This window comes from Borostomias antarcticus, assembly GCF_949987555.1.
Source record: "Borostomias antarcticus genome assembly, chromosome: 18".
Taxonomy (NCBI): Eukaryota; Metazoa; Chordata; class Actinopteri; order Stomiiformes; family Stomiidae; genus Borostomias; species Borostomias antarcticus.
This window is the reverse complement of record NC_140251.1, coordinates 22,110,123-22,131,973: the sequence shown is the minus strand read 5'-3', so window position 1 is coordinate 22,131,973 and position 21,851 is coordinate 22,110,123. Positions and strand designations below refer to the sequence as shown.

General features: G+C 49.6%; 1 protein-coding gene across 1 annotated transcript in view; it reads right to left on the bottom strand.

Moving 5' to 3' along the window:
• The window catches only part of LOC311320969 (kelch repeat and BTB domain-containing protein 13-like), a gene marked incomplete at both ends in the record, with an annotated part of 31,786 nt that extends 14,889 nt beyond the window's left edge, over positions 1 to 16,897 (bottom strand). Inside the window, one exon of the mRNA XM_084452836.1 lies at positions 15,469 to 16,897. Within this exon, the coding sequence (XP_084308962.1) occupies positions 15,469 to 16,897 (1,429 nt within the window). The remainder of the gene's footprint in view (positions 1 to 15,468) is intronic.
• Positions 16,898 to 21,851: the final 4,954 nt, after the last annotated feature.

Genomic DNA, 21,851 nt, shown 5'->3' with positions numbered 1-21,851 from the left:
TCTCTCTCTCTCACAGGGGTCTCTCTCACAGGGGTCTCTCTCTCTCTCACACAGGGGTCTCTCTCACAGGGTCTCTCTCTCTCTCTCACAGGGGTCTCTCTCTCACAGGGTCTCTCTCTCTCTCTCTCTCTCTCTCTCAGGGGTCTCTCTCACAGAGGTCTCTCTCTCACAGGGGTCTCTCTCACAGGGTCTCTCTCTCTCACAGGGGTCTCTCTCACAGGGGTCTCTCTCTCTCACAGAGGTCTCTCTCTCACAGAGGTCTCTCTCTCTCACAGAGGTCTCTCTCTCACAGAGGTCTCTCTCTCACAGGGTCTCTCTCTCTCACAGAGGTCTCTCTCTCTCACAGGGGTCTCTCTCTCTCTCTCTCTCTCTCTCTCTCTCACTAGGGTCTCTCTCACAGGGGTCTCTCTCTCTCTCTCTCTCTCTCTCTCTCTCTCACAGAGGTCTCTCTCTCACAGGGGTCTCTCTCTCTCTCACAGGGGTCTCTCTCACAGGGGTCTCTCTCTCTCTCACAGGGGTCTCTCTCTCTCACAGAGGTCTCTCTCTCTCTCACAGGGGTCTCTCTCTCTCACAGGGGTCTCTCTCTCTCACAGGGGTCTCTCTCTCTCACAGAGGTCTCTCTCTCTCTCACAGTGGTCTCTCTCTCACAGGGGTCTCTCTCTCTCACAGGGGTCTCTCTCTCACAGGGGTCTCTCTCTCTCACAGGGTTCTCTCTCTCTCACAGGGGTCTCTCTCTCTCACAGGGGTCTCTCTCTCTCACAGAGGTCTCTCTCTCACAGGGGTCTCTCTCTCACAGAGGTCTCTCTCTCACAGAGGTCTCTCTCTCTCACAGGGGTCTCTCTCTCACAGAGGTCTCTCTCTCTCACAGGGGTCTCTCTCTCTCACAGGGGTCTCTCTCTCTCACAGAGGTCTCTCTCTCACAGGGGTCTCTCTCTCTCTCACAGAGGTCTCTCTCTCACAGGGGTCTCTCTCTCTCTCACAGGGGTCTCTCTCACACAGGGGTCTCTCTCTCTCACAGAGGTCTCTCTCTCACAGGGGTCTCTCTCTCTCACAGGGGTCTCTCTCTCACAGGGGTCTCTCTCTCTCTCTCTCTCTCTCTCTCTCTCACAGAGGTCTCTCTCTCACAGGGGTCTCTCTCTCTCTCTCTCTCTCTCTCTCTCACAGAGGTCTCTCTCTCACAGTGGTCTCTCTCTCACAGGGGTCTCTCTCTCTCTCTCTCTCTCTCTCTCTCTCTCACAGAGGTCTCTCTCTCACAGTGGTCTCTCTCTCACAGGGGTCTCTCTCTCTCTCACAGAGGTCTCTCTCTCTCACAGAGGTCTCTCTCTCACAGGGGTCTCTCTCTCTCACAGGGGTCTCTCTCTCACAGGGGTCTCTCTCTCACAGGGGTCTCTCTCTCTCTCACAGAGGTCTCTCTCTCACAGGGGTCTCTCTTTCTCACAGGGGTCTCTCTCTCACAGGGGTCTCTCTCTCACAGGGGTCTCTCTCTCACAGGGGTCTCTCTCTCACAGGGGTCTCTCTCTCTCTCTCTCTCTCTCTCTCACAGAGGTCTCTCTCTCACAGTGGTCTCTCTCTCACAGGGGTCTCTCTCTCTCTCACAGAGGTCTCTCTCTCTCACAGAGGTCTCTCTCTCACAGGGGTCTCTCTCTCACAGGGGTCTCTCTCTCTCACAGGGGTCTCTCTCTCACAGGGGTCTCTCTCTCACACAGGGGTCTCTCTCTCACAGGGGTCTCTCTCTCTCTCACAGTGGTCTCTCTCTCTCACAGAGGTCTCTCTCTCACAGAGGTCTCTCTCTCTCACAGAGGTCTCTCTCTCTCACAGGGGTCTCTCTCTCTCACAGGGGTCTCTCTCTCACAGGGGTCTCTCTCTCTCTCACAGGGGTCTCTCTCTCTCACAGGGGTCTCTCTCTCTCTCACAGAGGTCTCTCTCTCTCACAGAGGTCTCTCTCTCACAGGGGTCTCTCTCTCACAGGGGTCTCTCTCTCTCACAGGGGTCTCTCTCTCACAGGGGTCTCTCTCTCTCACAGGGGTCTCTCTCTCACAGGGGTCTCTCTCTCTCACAGAGGTCTCTCTCTCACAGAGGTCTCTCTCTCACAGGGGTATCTCTCTCTCACAGAGGTCTCTCTCACAGAGGTCTCTCTCTCTCACAGGGGTCTCTCTCTCTCACAGAGGTCTCTCTCACAGAGGTCTCTCTCTCTCACAGGGGTCTCTCTCACAGAGGTCTCTCTCTCACAGGGGTCTCTCTCTCACACAGGGGTCTCTCTCTCTCACAGGGGTCTCTCTCTCACAGGGGTCTCTCTCTCTCACAGGGGTCTCTCTCTCACAGGGGTCTCTCTCTCTCACAGGGGTCTCTCTCTCTCACAGGGGTCTCTCTCTCACAGGGGTCTCTCTCTCTCTCACAGGGGTCTCTCTCTCTCACAGGGCTATCTCTCTCACAGGGGTCTCTCTCTCTCACAGAGGTCTCTCTCTCACAAGGCTATCTCTCTCACAGGGGTCTCTCTCTCTCACAGAGGTCTCTCTCTCTCACAGGGGTCTCTCTCTCTCACAGGGGTCTCTCTCTCTCACAGGGGTCTCTCTCTCACAGGGGTCTCTCTCTCTCACAGGGGTCTCTCTCTCACAGAGGTCTCTCTCTCTCACAGAGGTCTCTCTCTCACAGGGGTCTCTCTCTCACAGGGGTCTCTCTCTCTCACAGAGGTCTCTCTCTCACAGGGGTATCTCTCACAGGGGTCTCTCTCTCACAGGGGTCTCTCTCTCTCACAGGGGTCTCTCTCTCACAGTGGTCTCTCTCTCACAGGGGTCTCTCTCTCACAGTGGTCTCTCTCTCACAGAGGTCTCTCTCTCTCACAGAGGTCTCTCTCACAGGGTTCTCTCTCTCTCACAGGGTTCTCTCTCTCTCACAGGGGTCTCTCTCTCTCACAGAGGTCTCTCTCTCTCACAGAGGTCTCTCTCTCTCACAGGGTTCTCTCTCTCACACAGGGGTCTCTCTCTCTCACAGTGGTCTCTCTCACACAGGGGTCTCTCTCTCTCACAGAGGTCTCTCTCTCACAGTGGTCTCTCTCTCACAGAGGTCTCTCTCACAGGGGTATCTCTCTCACAGGGGTCTCTCTCTCTCTCTCTCTCTCTCTCTCTCTCTCACAGAGGTCTCTCTCTCTCTCACAGGGGTCTCTCTCTCACACAGAGGTCTCTCTCTCACAGAGGTCTCTCTCTCTCACAGGGGTCTCTCTCTCTCAGAGGTCTCTCTCTCTCTCACACAGGGGTCTCTCTCTCTCACAGGTGTCTCTCTCTCTCACAGGGGTCTCTCTCTCACAGGTGTGTCTCTCTCTCACAGGGGTCTCTCTCTCTCTCTCTCACACAGGGGTCTCTCTCTCACAGGTGTGTCTCTCTCACAGGGGTCTCTCTCTCTCTCTCTCAGAGGTCTCTCTCTCACACAGGGGTGTCTCTCTCTCAGAGGTCTCTCTCTCTCTCTCTCTCAGAGGTCTCTCTCTCTCTCTCTCACAGAGGTCTCTCTCTCACAGAGGTCTCTCTCTCTCACAGAGGTCTCTCTCTCACACAGGGGTGTCTCTCTCTCAGAGGTCTCTCTCTCACAGAGGTCTCTCTCTCACACAGGGGTGTCTCTCTCTCAGAGGTCTCTCTCTCACAGAGGTCTCTCTCTCACAGGGGTCTCTCTCTCACAGGGGTCTCTCTCTCAAAGGGGTCTCTCTCTCTCTCTCTCTCTCTCTCTCTCAGAGGTCTCTCTCTCACAGGGGTCTCTCTCTCAGTGGTCTCTCTCTCTCAGTGGTCTGTGGAGAGGCCTGGTTGGACGTCCCAGGGTGTAATCCTCACCTGGTTTGGACGTCCCAGGGTGTAATCCTCACCTGGTTGGACGTCCCAGGGTGTAATCCTCACCTGGTTGGACGTCCCAGGGTGTAATCCTCACCTGGTGTGGACGTCCCAGGGTGTAATCCTCACCTGGTGTGGACGTCCCAGGGTGTAATCCTCACCTGGTTGGACGTCCCAGGGTGTAATCCTCACCTGGTTGGACGTCCCAGGGTGTAATCCTCACCTGGTTGGACGTCCCAGGGTGTAATCCTCACCTGGTTGGACGTCCCAGGGTGTAATCCTCACCTGGTTGGACGTCCCAGGGTGTAATCCTCACCTGGTGTGGACGTCCCAGGGTGTAATCCTCACCTGGTTGGACGTCCCAGGGTGTAATCCTCACCTGGTTGGACGTCCCAGGGTGTAATCCTCACCTGGTTGGACGTCCCAGGGTGTAATCCTCACCTGGTGTGGACGTCCCAGGGTGTAATCCTCACCTGGTTGGACGTCCCAGGGTGTAATCCTCACCTGGTGTGGACGTCCCAGGGTGTAATCCTCACCTGGTTTGGACGTCCCAGGGTGTAATCCTCACCTGGTGTGGACGTCCCAGGGTGTAATCCTCACCTGGTTTGGACGTCCCAGGGTGTAATCCTCACCTGGTGTGGACGTCCCAGGGTGTAATCCTCACCTGGTTTGGACGTCCCAGGGTGTAATCCTCACCTGGTTTGGACGTCCCAGGGTGTAATCCTCACCTGGTTTGGACGTCCCAGGGTGTAATCCTCACCTGGTTTGGACGTCCCAGGGTGTAATCCCCCGTCAGAAGACAGATGACGTCCAGATGATCAGGTGGATCAACGTGGTGGCTTCGTATTTGCTTTGTTTATTTCCTGGTGTGAAATGTGAAACATGTTTGCAGGTGATAATCATCATTATACCATGGCCTGGGTTAATACTCTTTTCTGATTGGCCAGCAGACGTGCGTTAAAGGAGTAGTAAAGGGAAAATGCATGTTTAGCCCTGTTTTAAGGTTTAAGGTTACTTATGATCATATACATTGGTTCAGATCAAAACCTTGACAAAACTAGCACTTTTGAGAAAGTCTGATAATTGCTCTACCACCGTTTCGGTCATACAATGGATGTGGATGGGCACCTTGGAAAATCATTCAAAAACATGTTAAACTCTCGATTTCAAAGACAAGAAGCTCAACGAGGGGGTAATTGGTGTCCGTTGGTGTTCTGACATCAAATTCGCCGCAAAATATGAATCCTGTAGGGTTTTATTGATAATTTTATGAAATCCATTGACTTGTATTGAAGCGACCGTTGTAGATGTGTAGATCAATCCGCAGAGGGGATTCAGGAAGTGGAACTACTTACAGTAGCTATTGTTATTGTTTATGTTGCTAGGCTACCTAGTTTGCACACGTATGTGCTGCGACTAAATATTTCTATGCTAAATATTTAAAAAAGCCTTTCCAGATTAACTAGAATCTTACGTTAAGGCGAATTATATGTCAGAACGCCAACTAACACCTCGGTGAGTTTCTTGTCTTTGAAATTGAGAGTTTAACATGTTTTTGAATGATTTTTCAAGGTGCCCACCCACATCCATTGTATGACCGAAACGGTGGTAGAGCAATTATCAGACTTTCTCAAAAGTGCTAGTTTTGTCAACATTTTGATCTGAACCATTGTATATGATCATAAGTAACCTTAAAACAGGGCTAAACATGCATTTTTCCTTTACTACTCCTTTAAAACACGTAGTCCGGCTGAAGTTTAATTACCAATCTAAATTAATGCGCCAGCTTGGACAGCAACTCAAATGAGCTAATCCCATAGCCTGCTGTACCATTGCTAGCTAGCCATGAACGAAGTGTTGGATGCTGCATATTTGCTGTGCAACGCATCCATTGTCCAGTTGTCAAATCCAACAAACTCTTTATGATAGCCAGACACCTCACAAATCCCCAAATCAAAAACAGTTTTTTCACTTTGTGTTATAACGTTAGCCTATCACTGTCACTTGTAGTGTAGTGTAGTGGTGTAGTAGCCAGATATGATTTTGTAACGTCAGTCTGAGTTGCAGTAAAAGAAGCCAGACGTATGGAAACGGTCTCCGCCTCGTTTATTAATTTACAGTATAAACGGCATCCAAATATATCACAGTGTGAAGAGGCAATTGCTGGATTCTAATACCCTGTTGCTTCACATAATGATATGACACAGCCCGTCCTCGCAAATCAACTCACAATGAACGTAAGATACGACTGACAGTGATATAGCACGACATGAAAACAATACTTTGTGAGTTAAGGACAATCAGGTGTCTGGCTATCATACATACACGTTTGTTGGCAACTAGGTTTGACAGCTGGACGATTTATATGTTGCACAGCAAATATGCAGTAGCCTACACTTCTCTCATTGCTATCTCGTAATATCAGGTACTACAGTCATAGATATATGGGTACAGTAGCTACAGTCATAGATATATGGGTACAGTAGCTACAGTCATAGATATATGGGTACAGTAGGCTATGGAATTAGCTAGTTTGGGTTGCTAGGCTCATTGTTTGGTTGCTAGGTCGTATCCAGGATATAGAGGAGGGGGTGTTCAGAGGTGGGAGGGGGTGTTCAGAGGTGGGAGGGGGTGTTCAGAGGTGGTAGGGGGTGTTCAGAGGTGGGAGGGGGTGTTCAGAGGTGGGAGGGGGTGTTCAGAGGTGGTAGGGGGTGTTCAGAGGTGGTAGGGGGTGTTCAGAGGTGGGAGGGGGGTGTTCAGAGGTGTGTGTGGGAGGGGGTGTTCAGAGGTGTGTGTGTGGGGGGGGGGGTGTTCAGAGGTGTGTGTGTGTGTGTGTTCAGAGGTGGTAGGGGGTGTTCAGAGGTGGGAGGGGGTGTTCAGAGGTGTGTGTGGGGGGGTGTTCAGAGGTGGGAGGGGGTGTTCAGAGGTGGGAGGGGGTGTTCAGAGGTGGGAGGGGGTGTTCAGAGGTGTGTGTGGGGGGGTGTTCAGAGGTGTGTGTGGGGGGGTGTTCAGGGGTGGTAGGGGGTGTTCAGAGGTGGGAGGGGGTGTTCAGAGGTGGGAGGGGGTGTTCAGAGGTGGGAGGGGGTGTTCAGAGGTGGGAGGGGGTGTTCAGAGGTGGGAGGGGGTGTTCAGAGGTGGGAGGGGGTGTTCAGAGGTGGGAGGGGGTGTTCAGAGGTGTGTGTGTGTGTGTGTTCAGAGGTGGTAGGGGGTGTTCAGAGGTGGGAGGGGGTGTTCAGAGGTGGGAGGGGGTGTTCAGAGGTGGGAGGGGGGTGTTCAGAGGTGGGAGGGGGTGTTCAGAGGTGGGAGGGGGTGTTCAGAGGTGTGTGTGTGTGTGGGGGGGTGTTCAGAGGTGGGAGGGGGTGTTCAGAGGTGGGAGGGGGGTGTTCAGAGGTGGTAGGGGGTGTTCAGAGGTGGGAGGGGGTGTTCAGAGGTGGTAGGGGGTGTTCAGAGGTGGTAGGGGGGTGTTCAGAGGTGGGAGGGGGTGTTCAGAGGTGGGAGGGGGTGTTCAGAGGTGGGAGGGGGGTGTTCAGAGGTGGGAGGGGGTGTTCAGAGGTGGGAGGGGGTGTTCAGAGGTGGGAGGGGGGTGTTCAGAGGTGGGAGGGGGTGTTCAGAGGTGGGAGGGGGTGTTCAGAGGTGGGAGGGGGGTGTTCAGAGGTGGGAGGGGGTGTTCAGAGGTGGGAGGGGGTGTTCAGAGGTGGGAGGGGGTGTTCAGAGGTGGGAGGGGGTGTTCAGAGGTGGGAGGGGGTGTTCAGAGGTGTGTGTGGGGGGGTGTTCAGAGGTGGTAGGGGGTGTTCAGAGGTGGTAGGGGGTGTTCAGAGGTGGGAGGGGGTGTTCAGAGGTGTGTGGGGGTGTTCAGAGGTGGGAGGGGGGTGTTCAGAGGTGTGTGTGTGGGAGGGGGGTGTTCAGAGGTGTGTGTGTGTAATCTTAGCTCCAGCTACCTTTCCAAGGCCATCATCTTCAATTAAATTGGTTTCCACTATGGTGTACACTGAGCCAGCCCGTGAGTGTACACTGAGCCAGCCCGTGAGTGTATACTGAGCCAGCCCGTGAGTGTACACTGAGCCAGCCCGTGAGTGTACACTGAGCCAGCCCGTGAGTGTACACTGAGCCAGCCCGTGAGTGTATACTGAGCCAGCTCTTGGGTGTAGTAAATCAAAATTGCTCAGCGATCCCAGCTAAGGCGCTGTGTTCTCAGGTCAGCATGTTTGTGGATGGAGGAACCTGGAGAGGGAGCAGAGGGAGCTGGTCCTGTTTTGTAACGGTGATGGCGTTGGTCCACTGGCCGTCGCTAAACGTAGCTGGGATGTGTGTCACCGTCAATCAACAATGACACGCTCCTATCTGGGGTCAGAGGTGACATGTTTGAGGCACATGCCCTAATATGGACAAGCGGTGACCCATTTCCTTCAGGAAGTCAATAATCAAGTGACTTCCTCACCTCGCATCAAGCTTGGGAGGGAGTCTGGTCTTTCAACAAAGATCATGCAATAATCAGAGATGTATGATCTTTCATTTGTACAGATACATACACTACTGTCTGAGAGAAGACCATCCACAATCTAAACAGGCTGAAGATTAAACTGAATTATTGAAAATATTCTGCTCCAATCCAATCTAAGAAGTCAAACTGCTTTGCTCTGTACAGCCACTCTCACAATGCATTTAGTCTTTGTGAAACATAACATGGTAGGTAGGTACTGTAGGTAGGTAGGTACTGTAGGTAGGTAGGTAGGTAGGTAGGTAGGTAGGTACTGTAGGTAGGTAGGTAGGTAGGTAGGTACTGTAGGTAGGTAGGTAGGTAGGTAGGTAGGTACTGTAGGTAGGTAGGTAGGTAGGTTGGTAGGTAGGTAGGTAATGTAGGTAGGTAGGTAGGTGGGTAGGTAGGTAGGTAGGTAGGTACTGTAGGTAGGGAGGTACGTGGGAAGGTAGGTAGGTAGGTAGGTAGGTAGGTAGGTAGGTACTGTAGGTAGGTGGGTAGGTAGGTAGGTAGGTAGGTAGGTAGGTGGGTAGGTAGGTAGGTACTGTAGGTAGGTAGGTAGGTAGGTACTGTAGGTAGGTAGGTAGGTAGGTAGGTAATGTAGGTAGGTAGGTAGGTAGGTAGGTAGGTAGGTAGGTACTGTAGGTAGGTAGGTAGGTAGGTAGGTAGGTACTGTAGGTAGGTAGGTAGGTAGGTACTGTAGGTAGGTAGGTAGGTAGGTAGGTAGGTAGGTACTGTAGGTAGGTAGGTAGGTAGGTAGGTAGGTACTGTAGGTAGGTAGGTAGTTAGGTAGGTAGGTACTGTAGGTAGGTAGGTAGGTAGGTACTGTAGGTAGGTAGGTAGGTAGGTAGGTACTGTAGGTAGGTAGGTAGGTAGGTAGGTAGGTAGGTAGGTACTGTAGGTAGGTAGGTAGGTAGGTAGGTACTGTAGGTAGGTAGGTAGGTAGGTAGGTAGGTAGGTAGGTGGGTAGGTAGGTAGGTAGGTAGGTAGGTAGGTACTGTAGGTACTGTAGGTATTGTAGGTAGGTAGGTAGGTACTGTAGGTAGGTAGGTAGGTAGGTAGGTAGGTAGGTAGGTAGGTAGGTAGGTAGTAGGTAGGTAGATAGGTAGGTAGGTAGGTAGGTACTGTAGGTATTGTAGGTACTGTAGGTAGGTAGGTAGGTAGGTAGTAGGTAGGTAGATAGGTAGGTAGGTAGGTAGGTAGGTAGGTAGTAGGTAGGTAGATAGGTAGGTAGGTAGGTAGGTACTGTAGGTATTGTAGGTACTGTAGGTAGGTAGGTAGGTAGGTAGTAGGTAGGTAGATAGGTAGGTAGGTAGGTAGGTACTGTAGGTATTGTAGGTACTGTAGGTAGGTAGGTAGGTAGGTAGGTACTGTAGGTAGGTAGGTAGGTAGGTAGGTACTGTAGGTAGGTAGGTAGGTAGGTAGGTAGGTAGGTACTGTAGGTAGGTAGGTACTTTATTAATCCCCAAGGGGAAATTGCACATCAGACACAATGAAGGGACATCAACACAGAGTGCATCAAAGGGACATCAACACAAGAAGGAAAGGTGCCGTTCTACCTACGCTGTACACTCACGGGAGAACGTCAGCATTGCACATCGTTATGCACCAATGATAGTCCAGAGAAAATTCCTCATCTGTGTGAAAACCTACTTCTAAATCTGACTGATTATGATAGGCTATAAATAAATGTCAAAATATACACTCTGCGAGTAGAATAGCTCAGACATGTGCACTGGAACATGCATATACACTTCTATAGGAAACATTGTTTGACCAAAAGTCACGGCTACGTCAGGCGGTCAAGCCTGGGGCCATGTGCCTGAGCGCCTCTGGTGTCAGGGGCGGTGTCAGGGGCGGTGTCAGGGGCGGGGTCAGGGCGGGGTCAGGGGCGGTGTCAGGGGTGGGGTCAGGGCGGTGTCAGGGGCGGAGTCAGGGGCGGGGTCAGGGGCGGAGTCAGTGGCGGGGTCAGGGGCGGGGTCAGGGCGGAGTCATGGCACATTGACCCTGGTGTCAGAGTGATCACTGGAGTCATGACATCACCACTAGTGTGACCTGGTCCCTGTGTGTGTGTGTGTGTGTGTGTGTGTGTGTCAGTGAGCAAGGCTTTATTTAGAATGACCTAGTTCCTCTGTGTTACGCTGCGCTCGTTGGCCAATAACACCCAGCCCCCCCCCCCCCCCCCCTCCTCTCACAAACACAGACACAAACCCCCAATCAGAGTCCAGGCTTAATATCACTCCAAAGTGTGCTTTGAACGTTTTCGATTCGATTTGTATTTTAACAATGTCAAGTTGCTTATACTGGTGTATGCTTGCTTCAGAAGTCATGTTGTCATTGCTGTGGAAAAATCTAATAAAAAGTTGAGTTGTGAACCCAGTGATCTACTGGCGTCGTCCTCTGATGTATTTCTTCTCCTGGGAAAACGCCTGTGTTGAATGCTTTAATTCAGCTGTGTGTAATTAGATGTATCATATTTGACAGTGAATGGAGAGTAATGGAGTAAAACGGCGCCCATGATCACATTATTTGTTATAAGCGCTCATACAAATGAGCATTCGCTCGCTCTAACCACGGACGTCCGCACAATCAGTTCCGCTTTGCTGCGTTTCTGTGTCAGCCGATACGTTCTCTCTGTCCTGACTCCGCTGACCCCCTGACACCACCCTGCTTCCTGTTAGCCCGGGGCTAGCGTGTCAGGGCCCCCACGCTGCTTCCTGTTAGCCGGGGCTAGCGTGTCAGGGCTCATCCTGTCAAAGCCTACTTCCTGGATCGCCGTCACTGGTCGTGTAGAGCTCCCGTCTCTCACTAGCTTATTACCCTGGCTTATTACCCTGGCTTATTACCCTGGTTTATTACCCTGGCTTATTACCCTGGCTTATTACCATGGCTTATTACCCTGGCTTATTACCCTGGCTTATTACCCTGGCTTCACACAGGGAAGAGGATATGATGATGTGGTTTATTGATTAAACACTCAGTCCTGTGGGAATGTATTGCAGCATACTCCAGAACAAGGGTGCTATAAATGACCACTCATAACAACGCTTATAACCCTCTGAAAAAAGGCCTGCAGCAAGGCCCAAAAAGAAACCTTGATAATTTTGTTTTTATGTAGACCTAATGGTTATTTTCTCACATGGACATTCCAACATGCCGTTGCTAAATTACATTACATTATATTAGAGTCATTTAGCAGACGCGTTTATCCAAAGCGACTTGAATAACATAGATAGAGAATAAATAGAATAACATATGAATGAGACTCTGATGTGTCTGGTGACTGATTGATTTAGAGTGTGACAGGGCCATCAGTCACGCTCACACTAATAGTCCTTGACGTTCTGTTCCATGGCGAAGCAGCCACCTTGATCTCAGACTGACTGAAGGATCCTGTTGTCTCTCGTTTCCTCGGGCTGGGTGAGCGCAGGGCCAAACCACACTAAACAACCCAGACTGTCAACTTTTATTTTTAGAAGCTCTTTTCAACCGAGGATAATTATAGCTAGCTAGTGATATGATTAATGATGTTTGACGCATCCCAGTGGATTCTGAGCTTCCAGTGATTATGTTCAACTGTCTTTTTTATCACATTTCCTGTCATGTACAGGAAACATCCCCTCCCCCACCAAAAACACGCTGGAAAGAATGCATCGAGTCACATCAAGGTCACGTACATCAGAAAGCACTGATCAACGTTCTTTTTATACATGCATGCTCTCAGGCGAGGAAAAGAATAAATATGCATAATAATATCCAGTAGGTATCAGCATAGGGGTAGTGTCTATAGAGAACACATCCTTAGACTGTGCAAATGTGCTTGTTAGACCTTTAGAGCCAAGGCTACTTCAGATAAATCAATAAAGGATGCTCCATACAGCCTACGCAAGCACTTATTATAGTGTCTTGCTATTCACTATTTACCACATGGCATAGGCTATTTCATTCATAAGATTCTAGCAGCTCAAAGCACTTCTAGCCTCGTGTCCACTACTCCAGTTTCCTGGTTATTTTTCCATCATTCCATCATTTCCTTCATTATCATTCCGAAGAGCTGCAGCTTATTCATCACTTCCCTGTAGTGTATGATCGAGTCCAGCGATGGACCCTGAAGTCGCGCTGCGTTAGTGGGGGCGGGGCATGCTCGCTCGCCCAGGCACCAGAGGGAGAGAGGATTACCTGTAACTCAGGGCGGAGGAGGCGGAGCTGCCATCTGTGGTGGACATACTGAGACGGCAGTGTGCCTGAGGGCCGTCATGATGGACTCAGATGGTCTTTCACCTTGGCTTAGTTAGGGGCACACAACATTCTAACACCTGGAGGCTAGGCTAACACAAAATGAGACATCATTGTTGAAAGACACCAGCGGTGTCTCAAGATTCAAGATTCTTGTTGTTGATTTGCTGTTGAGCCTACTGGGCAAACTGAAGGCATGTTATTTTGTGTGATTGATCTCTCTAGGTCGTCCTCGGATGAGCCCCCCATCAGCGTTTCCAGTCATCCCCTGGCTAGCTCGCTGGTACTTTCTGTCCCTGCGTCTTTCTTTAGTACAGTACGTCCGAGTATGTTAGTGTGGGACGCCCTCGTGACCGATGCCTGTGTGTCGGCTCCCACAGCACCAGTTTGCTGTCTGGCAGCTCCTGATGTCTCTGGCAGTGACCTGCCAGCCTCATCCTCCTGGCTGCTATTTTCTGACGCCTCATACATGTGCTGGTTAGCGACATGCTCGTTCTGGTTGATGGTGAGTAGTGCACACAGTGTTCTGGTGTAGCACCCATCTAGGAGCTTCTGCAGGGTAGGCTTCAGGGTGGCCAGACATCCCTAGATGGGTGCTACACCAGAACGCTGATACCGCTGGTCAGATAATGAGGTGAAGAGAAAACCCACACACTCTAGGTATAGTGTATAGGTACATACTGTCCTGTAGGTATACCGGGACTTCCAACTATCAGCAAATATTGCATTTTTTTTTGTCATGAGCAATTGACCAACAGGATAAGGAAAGCAAAATATAATTGGGATACTGGTTGGAGAAAGCAGGACAGCAAAGACCTCCGCAGATATGCACTAGCATGCTGATAACATGGCAGATATGCACTAGCATGCTGATAACATGGCAGATATGCACTAGCATGCTGATAACAGATATGCACTAGCATGCTGATAACATGGCAGATATGCACTAGCATGCTGATAACATGGCAGACTGTGAGCCTGGATTCTCTAGGGAGGCCGGGTGGAGCGGAGCTCCTTCATTCGAACCCCAGTTGAATGCATGTGTGGGGTTGTATGCGCATGACCCAGGGCATTTTTCCGTCTGCGGGTTCCTGCCTTGTTGAGACGTTAGTGCGCCCTCTCTCTCTGCCGGCATCCGGGAACAGCAGCAGACGCGCCGGGGTGGTGGAGTACGCCGGGGCGTGACGGCTCTGTCATGCCTTGACCCTGCCGCTGTTTATTTTGGGTCAGAATGGACATATTTAACATCGCTGGCTGTGCTGGCGTTCAGCCAGAGGCCCAGAGTCAGCTCTGCCTGGCGGCCTCGTTAGCTCAGGCCATGCCAACAGGAAACCAAGGGTTCTCCTGCCCACTATGAACATAGAAACAGAAGCTTTGTGTTATGAAATACTAGCTCTCTGAGGCAGATAGACTGTGGGCTGGGAGCGATCCTGGTTCTGGCTGACAAAGAGAGTTGCTGTGAACTGTTGGTGCCCGTCTTGCCACACACACGGTGGACCGAGTATTTATGGAGTCAAATGTACGAGCTGACATTCCATACCCAGGCTGCCAGACAAAATGGAAGTAGGTCAATTCTGACAGGAGAGATCTTGACAGGTAGCAGCACAAGTCACGTTTTACAAAGGCAGGAACTACAGACTCTGTAACTTAATTTGCTATTCCTAAATGGTTACATGTGATTTGCAAACCCGTAATGAGTCTTAAAATACATTTTCCAATCAAATTACTCCCACAGCCTATCCATGGCTTTCAAAATAGAAGAAGGCTTTCTTTGTTTGGAGCTATGAAGAGTTTTACATGTACAAACGCTAATGTCCTCATTTGACACTCATACTCCCGGTTTCTTGTAAATGAGAGGTTGTTGTTTAGTTTGTCCACAATATAAAGCATAAAGACTTCTAACTGTATGAACTGAAGTGTAAATCCTCTATATTGATAATTAGGACAAAATTCCTTTTATAGCCTACATTGTCAATATCTCACAGGTAATGCATACCAGCCATGACATGGAGAGAATGAGAGGTGGTACTGTAGGTAGCCCAGCTATTAGACCATTTGACTTGTTCAAGACCGATCAAGACCACTTGACAATCATTGCCTACCGTTGTGCCCTTGAGCAAGGTACGCTTTGGGTAAAAGTGTCTGCTAAATGATCAAATTGTTAAATAGAGGTGACCATGAGGCAACAAGGTGAGAACATTATTTTCACTTTAATTTCACTCAATTTCACGTGCTGATGTCCTGATGAAGACCGCTTGTGTTCGGAATATGTTGACATATTTAATCGTGACAGTTTAAGCCAGTCCATTAAATACTTTTTATGAATATATTTTCCTCCCGATCACTTTATTGAATGCCTGGATCAGGAGAGTTCCTTTCTTCAAATTCTTTAAATTCCCGGAGATCCAAAACCACCTACAAGCTTAACAATACTTGGTCTCCTGTTTGAGCACCTGGTTGTTCCTCCTATCCCTGTTTACTGCTTTTTTCAAAGTTTTCCTTTTGCAACTATGGTGTCTCTCTGTTGACAGGAAGAGCCTCAGGAGACCAAACCTGCAACGTCTCCCTGTCTTTAATCCCTGGAGCAGCGTGCAGCTCTACGTGAACCCTCCCCACATGCTGATGGGGTGACGGACAGCGTCAGACTCACACCTCAGCCGGAGTAAGAAAGAGTAGGCTTGTCTTATGTCTTAATCAACTGTGTCCCAGATTCACTTTTACTCAATCTAGTCCATGTTTATTGATTGAGACTCGGTTCAACACTCACCTGGCAATATATTAATGTTCTCCAGACCCTATTCTTTTATGTTTTACATATTAGTAATGTAGCAGATGCTTTTGTCCAAAGCCAAAGTTGTATTCACTTCTTATATCCGGTTTCAAGTCCAGTCAATGATGGCAGTTGTTGACCCTGGAGGCCATTTTGTATGAATTTGTTACCTACTTTAGGCAGCCGAAGCAGAAATGTCCACATGGAGCCACTTCTTGGGAACCCCTTCATCTGGTTTCTGGGCTTCCAGGTCTTACCCTCGATGGCGTACTCCAGAGTCATGCTCCGATTCAGTGTGAAGGCCGAGTCCCCTCTCACCACGGCTGTGAACAGGGAGCCTCTGCTGTTGGAGAAGTGCCCGGGAAGGGCCGTCCACTGGCCTGTTGTCAGGTTGTAGCAGTCCATCAAGCACCTCAGAAAGTCGTCCGACGGTCCGTTGCGCATGACGTAGAGATTGTCCCGGTGGCCCACCATGCAGTGGCCGTAGCTCTGTTGCCTGATCAGTGTTGTGACTAGCAACCACTCATCTTTCCCTGGGAGGTATTCGTATATTTCTGTGGTGTCTTTGGGCTTCCACAGACACACAAAGATCCTGCCCATGGCCTTCGTACATGCAGCTCCTGCAGTAGGCCGGGGCAGGTGTGCCGCAAACGACCACCTCCCAGTTGTGACCTCATATGTTTCCACGGACGACATGGTCGATCGCTCGTACTCACCACCGATGGCGTAAAGACAGCCTTCCAGTCCCACAAGGGTGAAGTTGTATCGTAACTGTCTCAGACTGGTGATAACACTCCATTTGTTGGTCTCAACGTTGTAGCAGAAGCATGAATCCACCGCTTGCTTGTGAACGCCCTGAACTCCACCCACAACATACAGATGGTTGTCCAGAACGGTCACTCCAGCCATGGAAGTACTGGCCTCAAAGGGCAGGTCTGTGAGGACCTTCCAGTCCTTTCCGTCCTCATCCAGGTAGCACACCGTCCTGGTGGCGGCGAGGACCATTCCGTCCAGACCACAGGTTGGGTGAGCTCCAACTGCCACCAAGACACTAGGATCTAAGGACTCAATGTACACCACAAGCTCTGCTGGTAAGCTTCTCCTAACCACTGCCTCCAAATCGCGATACATGCTTCTGATAAAAAGTGCTGCGGCGTGGTAGAGGTCCATGAGGCCGAAGGTTGCAGCGGTGTGATACATGAGCAAGCAGTTGTCAGAATCAATGAGGTCAATGAGATGTTTGGCAAGAGGGGCCACCTGCAGAAAAGCAGCACATTGGATGGCGTCCACGATCTCGTCGCCATCCAGGACAGGTTTCTGGCCTTGTAAAACAGTCAATGCAATTAGGAAACCACGAGCGCACACCGCACGTAGGTGGATCTCCTCCTGTCTGCACTCTCTCATCCCAGACCGGTAGAGAGCTTGGAAATAGCCGCAACTCTGAACCAGCAAAGTCCTGTCCATAGTAAAGAGGGCGCCTTCCACCACTATCTTCAGTTTCGCTGGCGTTGAGTTAAATCCTGGGAGCCCACCTGCCAAATCTGTCTCCGTCCTGGAACTGTGACAGCTGGTCCGTTCCATAACCTCGCTGCCGTTCATTGCTGTTGTTCGTCCTTCACTAACAGATCTCACTGGGTTTTCAGAAAGAAGCAAAGCAGTTAAAGAACCAGCGACTTTTCTCGTCCATGACAGGGAAACAGAAGTGGGTCTTCATAAAGCCGGCCTACTCCAAAGGGAGGTTCAATTCTTTTCACAGCTATGGAAATAGAACTAGCTATAGATAGCACCCCGGGAACGACAGACTTCAAATGCATGTCAAGGTCAACGGGATAAACAGCGTGCCACTAAAATAGTATCAGTGAATTCAGTTTGACATGTAGTGTATCATACTCACTAGTGTTTTATGCTGGCTGACAAATCTGTCCTTCAGTAAGAGGGAAAGACACAGTTACTTTGGATTAAATCAAGTTTGCACTTTAACCAGGGAGTTAAAACCTGTACTATAAGGGAAGAAGCATATTCAGGTCACAGTCACATTTCACAGACTCTGCACCACTACTAATACTGAACCACACTTGTTTCCTCTCTTTGAAATGGCACACTGGTGAATGTCTTTATAGACTGTTTGGGCCACAGGGTGAACTGGGATTGGGCCGTAGTTTTTGGCCTTTGCCAACCCTAACCCTGTATATTCCTACAAAAATCAAGAACCAATAATAAAGATAACAGTGCCCCAAAATTGTCCAGATTGAAGCTAAAAAATATAGTATATTTTTTATCATATTTATTAATTACAAGATACTTCAGTGATTCACACTTCCGCTGAGGAAACCAGGGTGAGGGGAACACGCTGAGGAACCCAGGGTGAGGGGAACACGCTGAGGAACCCAGGGTGAGGGGAACACGCTGAGGAACCCAGGGGAACATGCTGAGGAAACCAGGGTGAGGGGAACACGCTGAGGAACCCAGGGTGAGGGGAACACGCTGAGGAACCCAGGGTGAGGGGAACACGCTGAGGAACCCAGGGTGAGGGGAACAGGCTGAGGAACCCAGGGTGAGGGGAACACGCTGAGGAACCCAGGGTGAGGGGAACACGCTGAGGAACCCAGGGTGAGGGGAACACGCCGAGGAACCCAGGGTGAGGGGAACACGCCGAGGAACCCAGGGTGAGGGGAACACGCTGAGGAACCCAGGGTGAGGGGAACACGCTGAGGAACCCAGGGTGAGGGGAACATTATGGTGGGCAGTGTTTCACTCCAGCAAATCTGGATGCTAGATGTTCTGCCTTCAAAAAAAATCTTTATAAAACAAAATTACTTCAAAAGTTGAGCACAGTCAACCTGTTCATTTTTGTTTTCCTTAAAAGTCCACTCCTCTGTTTCAGAACAAATGTAAAGTCAGTTTCTAGCTCAACCAGGGCGGCAATCAAAGGCAGATTAAACACCTTCAATAACATCTAGAACAGAAGCACTCAGATGAGGCAGGAGCCCTTCTCTGTTCACAGCTGTAATCAAAGGTAATTAACTAAGCCCCAGGAGTGTGGCCAGGAGGTAATTGGGAGGTCATGGGTCGCCCCGAGCTGCGTGCAAGTCTCCTGGTCAAGTTAACCCTGAGCACCACTTATTGAAACTCATTAGCCTCTCTCACCCTGTCAGAGTGGCCCTGCTGGTTCTTACAGACTGGCCCTCTTGGTTTGCAGGGTGCTGGGTGGTCAGCCCAAGGGGGGGGGTGGTGGGGGGTCACCTGATCTAATCTAAGTCAAGAGTTTTCACGTGCACCGGTCTTGTGCAATGCACAGCCATGTGGATTCACTCAAGACCCCGGTCCATTGGCCTGGCTGTCAGAGGGCGCGGCTCATCAATCACGTTTATTACACCAGCGTGTCACGTTTGGTGAGGGGCACTGAATGATTGACCCAGTCAAGTCCTTCCGTAGGGAAGTGGAGGCTGATATGCAGAGCATTACAGCCATGCTGAGCCTTATCTTCAACTATAGTCCTGCATGGCTTGAAGCCTACTGTTCATTCATATTCAGGACTACACACCTACGTTGAACATTGCAGGCACTCAGGCCAACAACGACAGTTGGGATTAATATTTTATAGCAACAGATGGAATTACAGCTCCGCCAGAGCTGAATGAACAGTGTTAGTGAAACCTGACCACTGATTTAGCAGTGGTTTGTTATGTGAACACCCGGCCCCTCTCACAGTAGAATAGTAGTGAGTTATACAGCATGTGTGATACCATTAGTAGTGAGTTATACAGCATGTGTGATACCATTAGTAGTGAGTTATACAGCATGTGTGATACCATTAGTAGTGAGTTATACAGCATGTGTGATACAGTTAGTAGTGAGTTATACAGCATGTGTGATACCATTAGTAGTGAGTTATACAGCATGTGTGATACAGTTAGTAGTGGGTTATAAAGCATGTGTGATACCATTAGTAGTGAGTTATACAGCATGTGTGATACAGTTAGTAGTGGGTTATAAAGCATGTGTGATACCATTAGTAGTGAGTTATACAGCATGTAAGTCACCATTAGTAGTGAGTTATACATCATGAATGATACCATGAGTATCAAATCAAACTTCATTTATACAGCACATTTCATACACAGAGGCAACATAATGCGCTTTCCAGAGAGCAAAAGGGGGATGGACATAGTGATCCTACGCCTAATTTTCCAGAGGGAAGCAAAATAACCAGTTGATCCATTTGGGCCAATATAGGTACTCAACTGTAAACATTCTTACCTGCCCTTTCTCAACGAGACGATCAAGCATGCTCCTGGAGAATGTTTGATTCTATAAGCATGGAATAAATACTTCCTCAGAGAGAGAGGACTATCAGTAGAGTAGATAAATAGTAACAGATGCTACCTACATGGTCGGCCATTATGGGCCATTAGCAGTGAGTTGTACATCATGTATGATTCCATTAGTAGTGAGTTATACATCATATTCCATTAGTAGTGAGTTATTTATCATGTACAGTCTGTCGCCCTGTTGCTTATCATCTCCCCAGACTGCTGAGGAGCAGGTCAGCTGACTACAGATAGCCAATCACATCTCCTGATGTGTCTGACGGGTTGGTCAGCTGACTACAGATAGCCAATCACATCTCCTGATGTGTCTGAGGGGTTGGTTAGCTGACTACAGATAGCCAATCACATCACCTGATGTGTCTGAGGGGTTGGTTAGCTGACTACAGATAGCCAATCACATCTCCCGATGTGTCTGAGGGGTTGGTTAGCTGACTACAGATAGCCAATCACATCTCCTGATGTGTCTGAGTCAAGCTTGAGCTCCTGATGTGTGTTGACCCCAGTGTGTTGACCATGTGACCCATCACTGATTAAAAACAATCACACACACATGCACGCACACACATACACACACGCACACACACACACATGCACACACACACACATGCACGCACACACACACACACATACAGCCACCCACGCACACATTCACACACACACGCACACACACACAGTATAATTGTAATGGGTAGAGACATGACAGACAGGATTGCTTTGAATGTGATAGTGTCCATGTGTGAGGAGGCGATGATGAAAGCAGACAAGCAGGCGGGCCTCAGTTCATTCAAAACACTTTGATCTGCATCCACTGAAGGGACTTAACTGGTAGAAATTGTTGTGACTATATTTGCCGAGAATTATAAAATTATTATGAAGATTTTGGTAACCGTCTTTGATATTTGTTGTGTGTTAATACTGGCATGTATTAGGTTTAACATTTATTTTAGCTTTGCTCTGTGAGTTCAAACATTACTGACTACCAGAATGAGGACTCATAGGCTACTTTAGTGTTTTCCCACTGAGTCAACATTTAACTGTATTTTACTCAGTTGTGAACCTGGAAACCACAACATGTCTCTACCATGACGTGCTTCACGGCTTTTCAAAAGACCTGAGCACATGCCTGAGAAAATTAACCCTTTTAATGTCACAGTGGGGGTAGCAGAAGCAGCCTAACAAGACCCCCTGAACATAATACCGAACAAGACCCCCTGAACGCAATCCCTGCAGATTCCCACATGCCTGAGCCCTGGGCCCCCCCATGTGACCTGGGATGGGGGGCGGGCCCCCCCATGTGACCTGGGATGGGGGGGGGGGGGGGCGCTCCAGGTCTTCAGTCCTCATCACTGAGGGTCCTGCTGCAGTATATCATCATAGGATTTGGGTATTGCAGTTGAATATTCAAATTCAAAGTTGTCCTATATTTACTATAATATCACTCACAAAATGCAACCCCTCAAGAAGCGTCCGTTGAGCGAGCGCTGCGGGGAGAGGGCGGCGCAGGTCAGCTCGCTCCTGAAAGGTCAACGAGAAACACAACCGCGGGAGGACGAGTTAAGGGCTTATTTATGGCGTCTCGTATGGCCTGCTGCGCCTCCAGATACGATAGGAACGCATTAACCCCGGGGGATCACACCCTCCCACGATGAGCGAACACCCAGGAATCTGGATGAGCGAATGGGAGGCGGTCAGTGGTGAAACATGGATACAGTGCTCAGCGTTACCAGCTGTCCCTGCATGGACTCCGTCAGCAGAGTTTGCAGCTACTTTGATAGAGTTAGCGATGTGTTAGCAGCGGCTAGGCTACACCCATCAATCCAGCAGCCAATGGGCCAATCCATGGTTGTGCGCAAAACCAGCAATGCTGTTGTGAAAGGCTGATGCTTTGCCAGGACCGTGGACAGTTGTAAAAGCGCGCAGAGCTGTTCACAGGAGCGTCGCGAGGCACAGCTTATCCGCTCATCACAGGGGATGTGCAGTGACTGAGGAACGATCTTTTCACAGGGGCCGCGGGAAAATGAATGAATGAATTCAATAAAACATTCCTGAGAATATTTTTTGCACTGGGCACTGTGACCGCTGTTTCCCAAAAATATAAAATGAATCTTGTTGGCATGCAAAAGAGCTCTCATCCAAATTCAGCTCACACTCATGAAAATGTTACTAAAATGTGGTGTTAATAAACTCTCAATAGACATCTCAACATTCTAGAGGGCAATGGG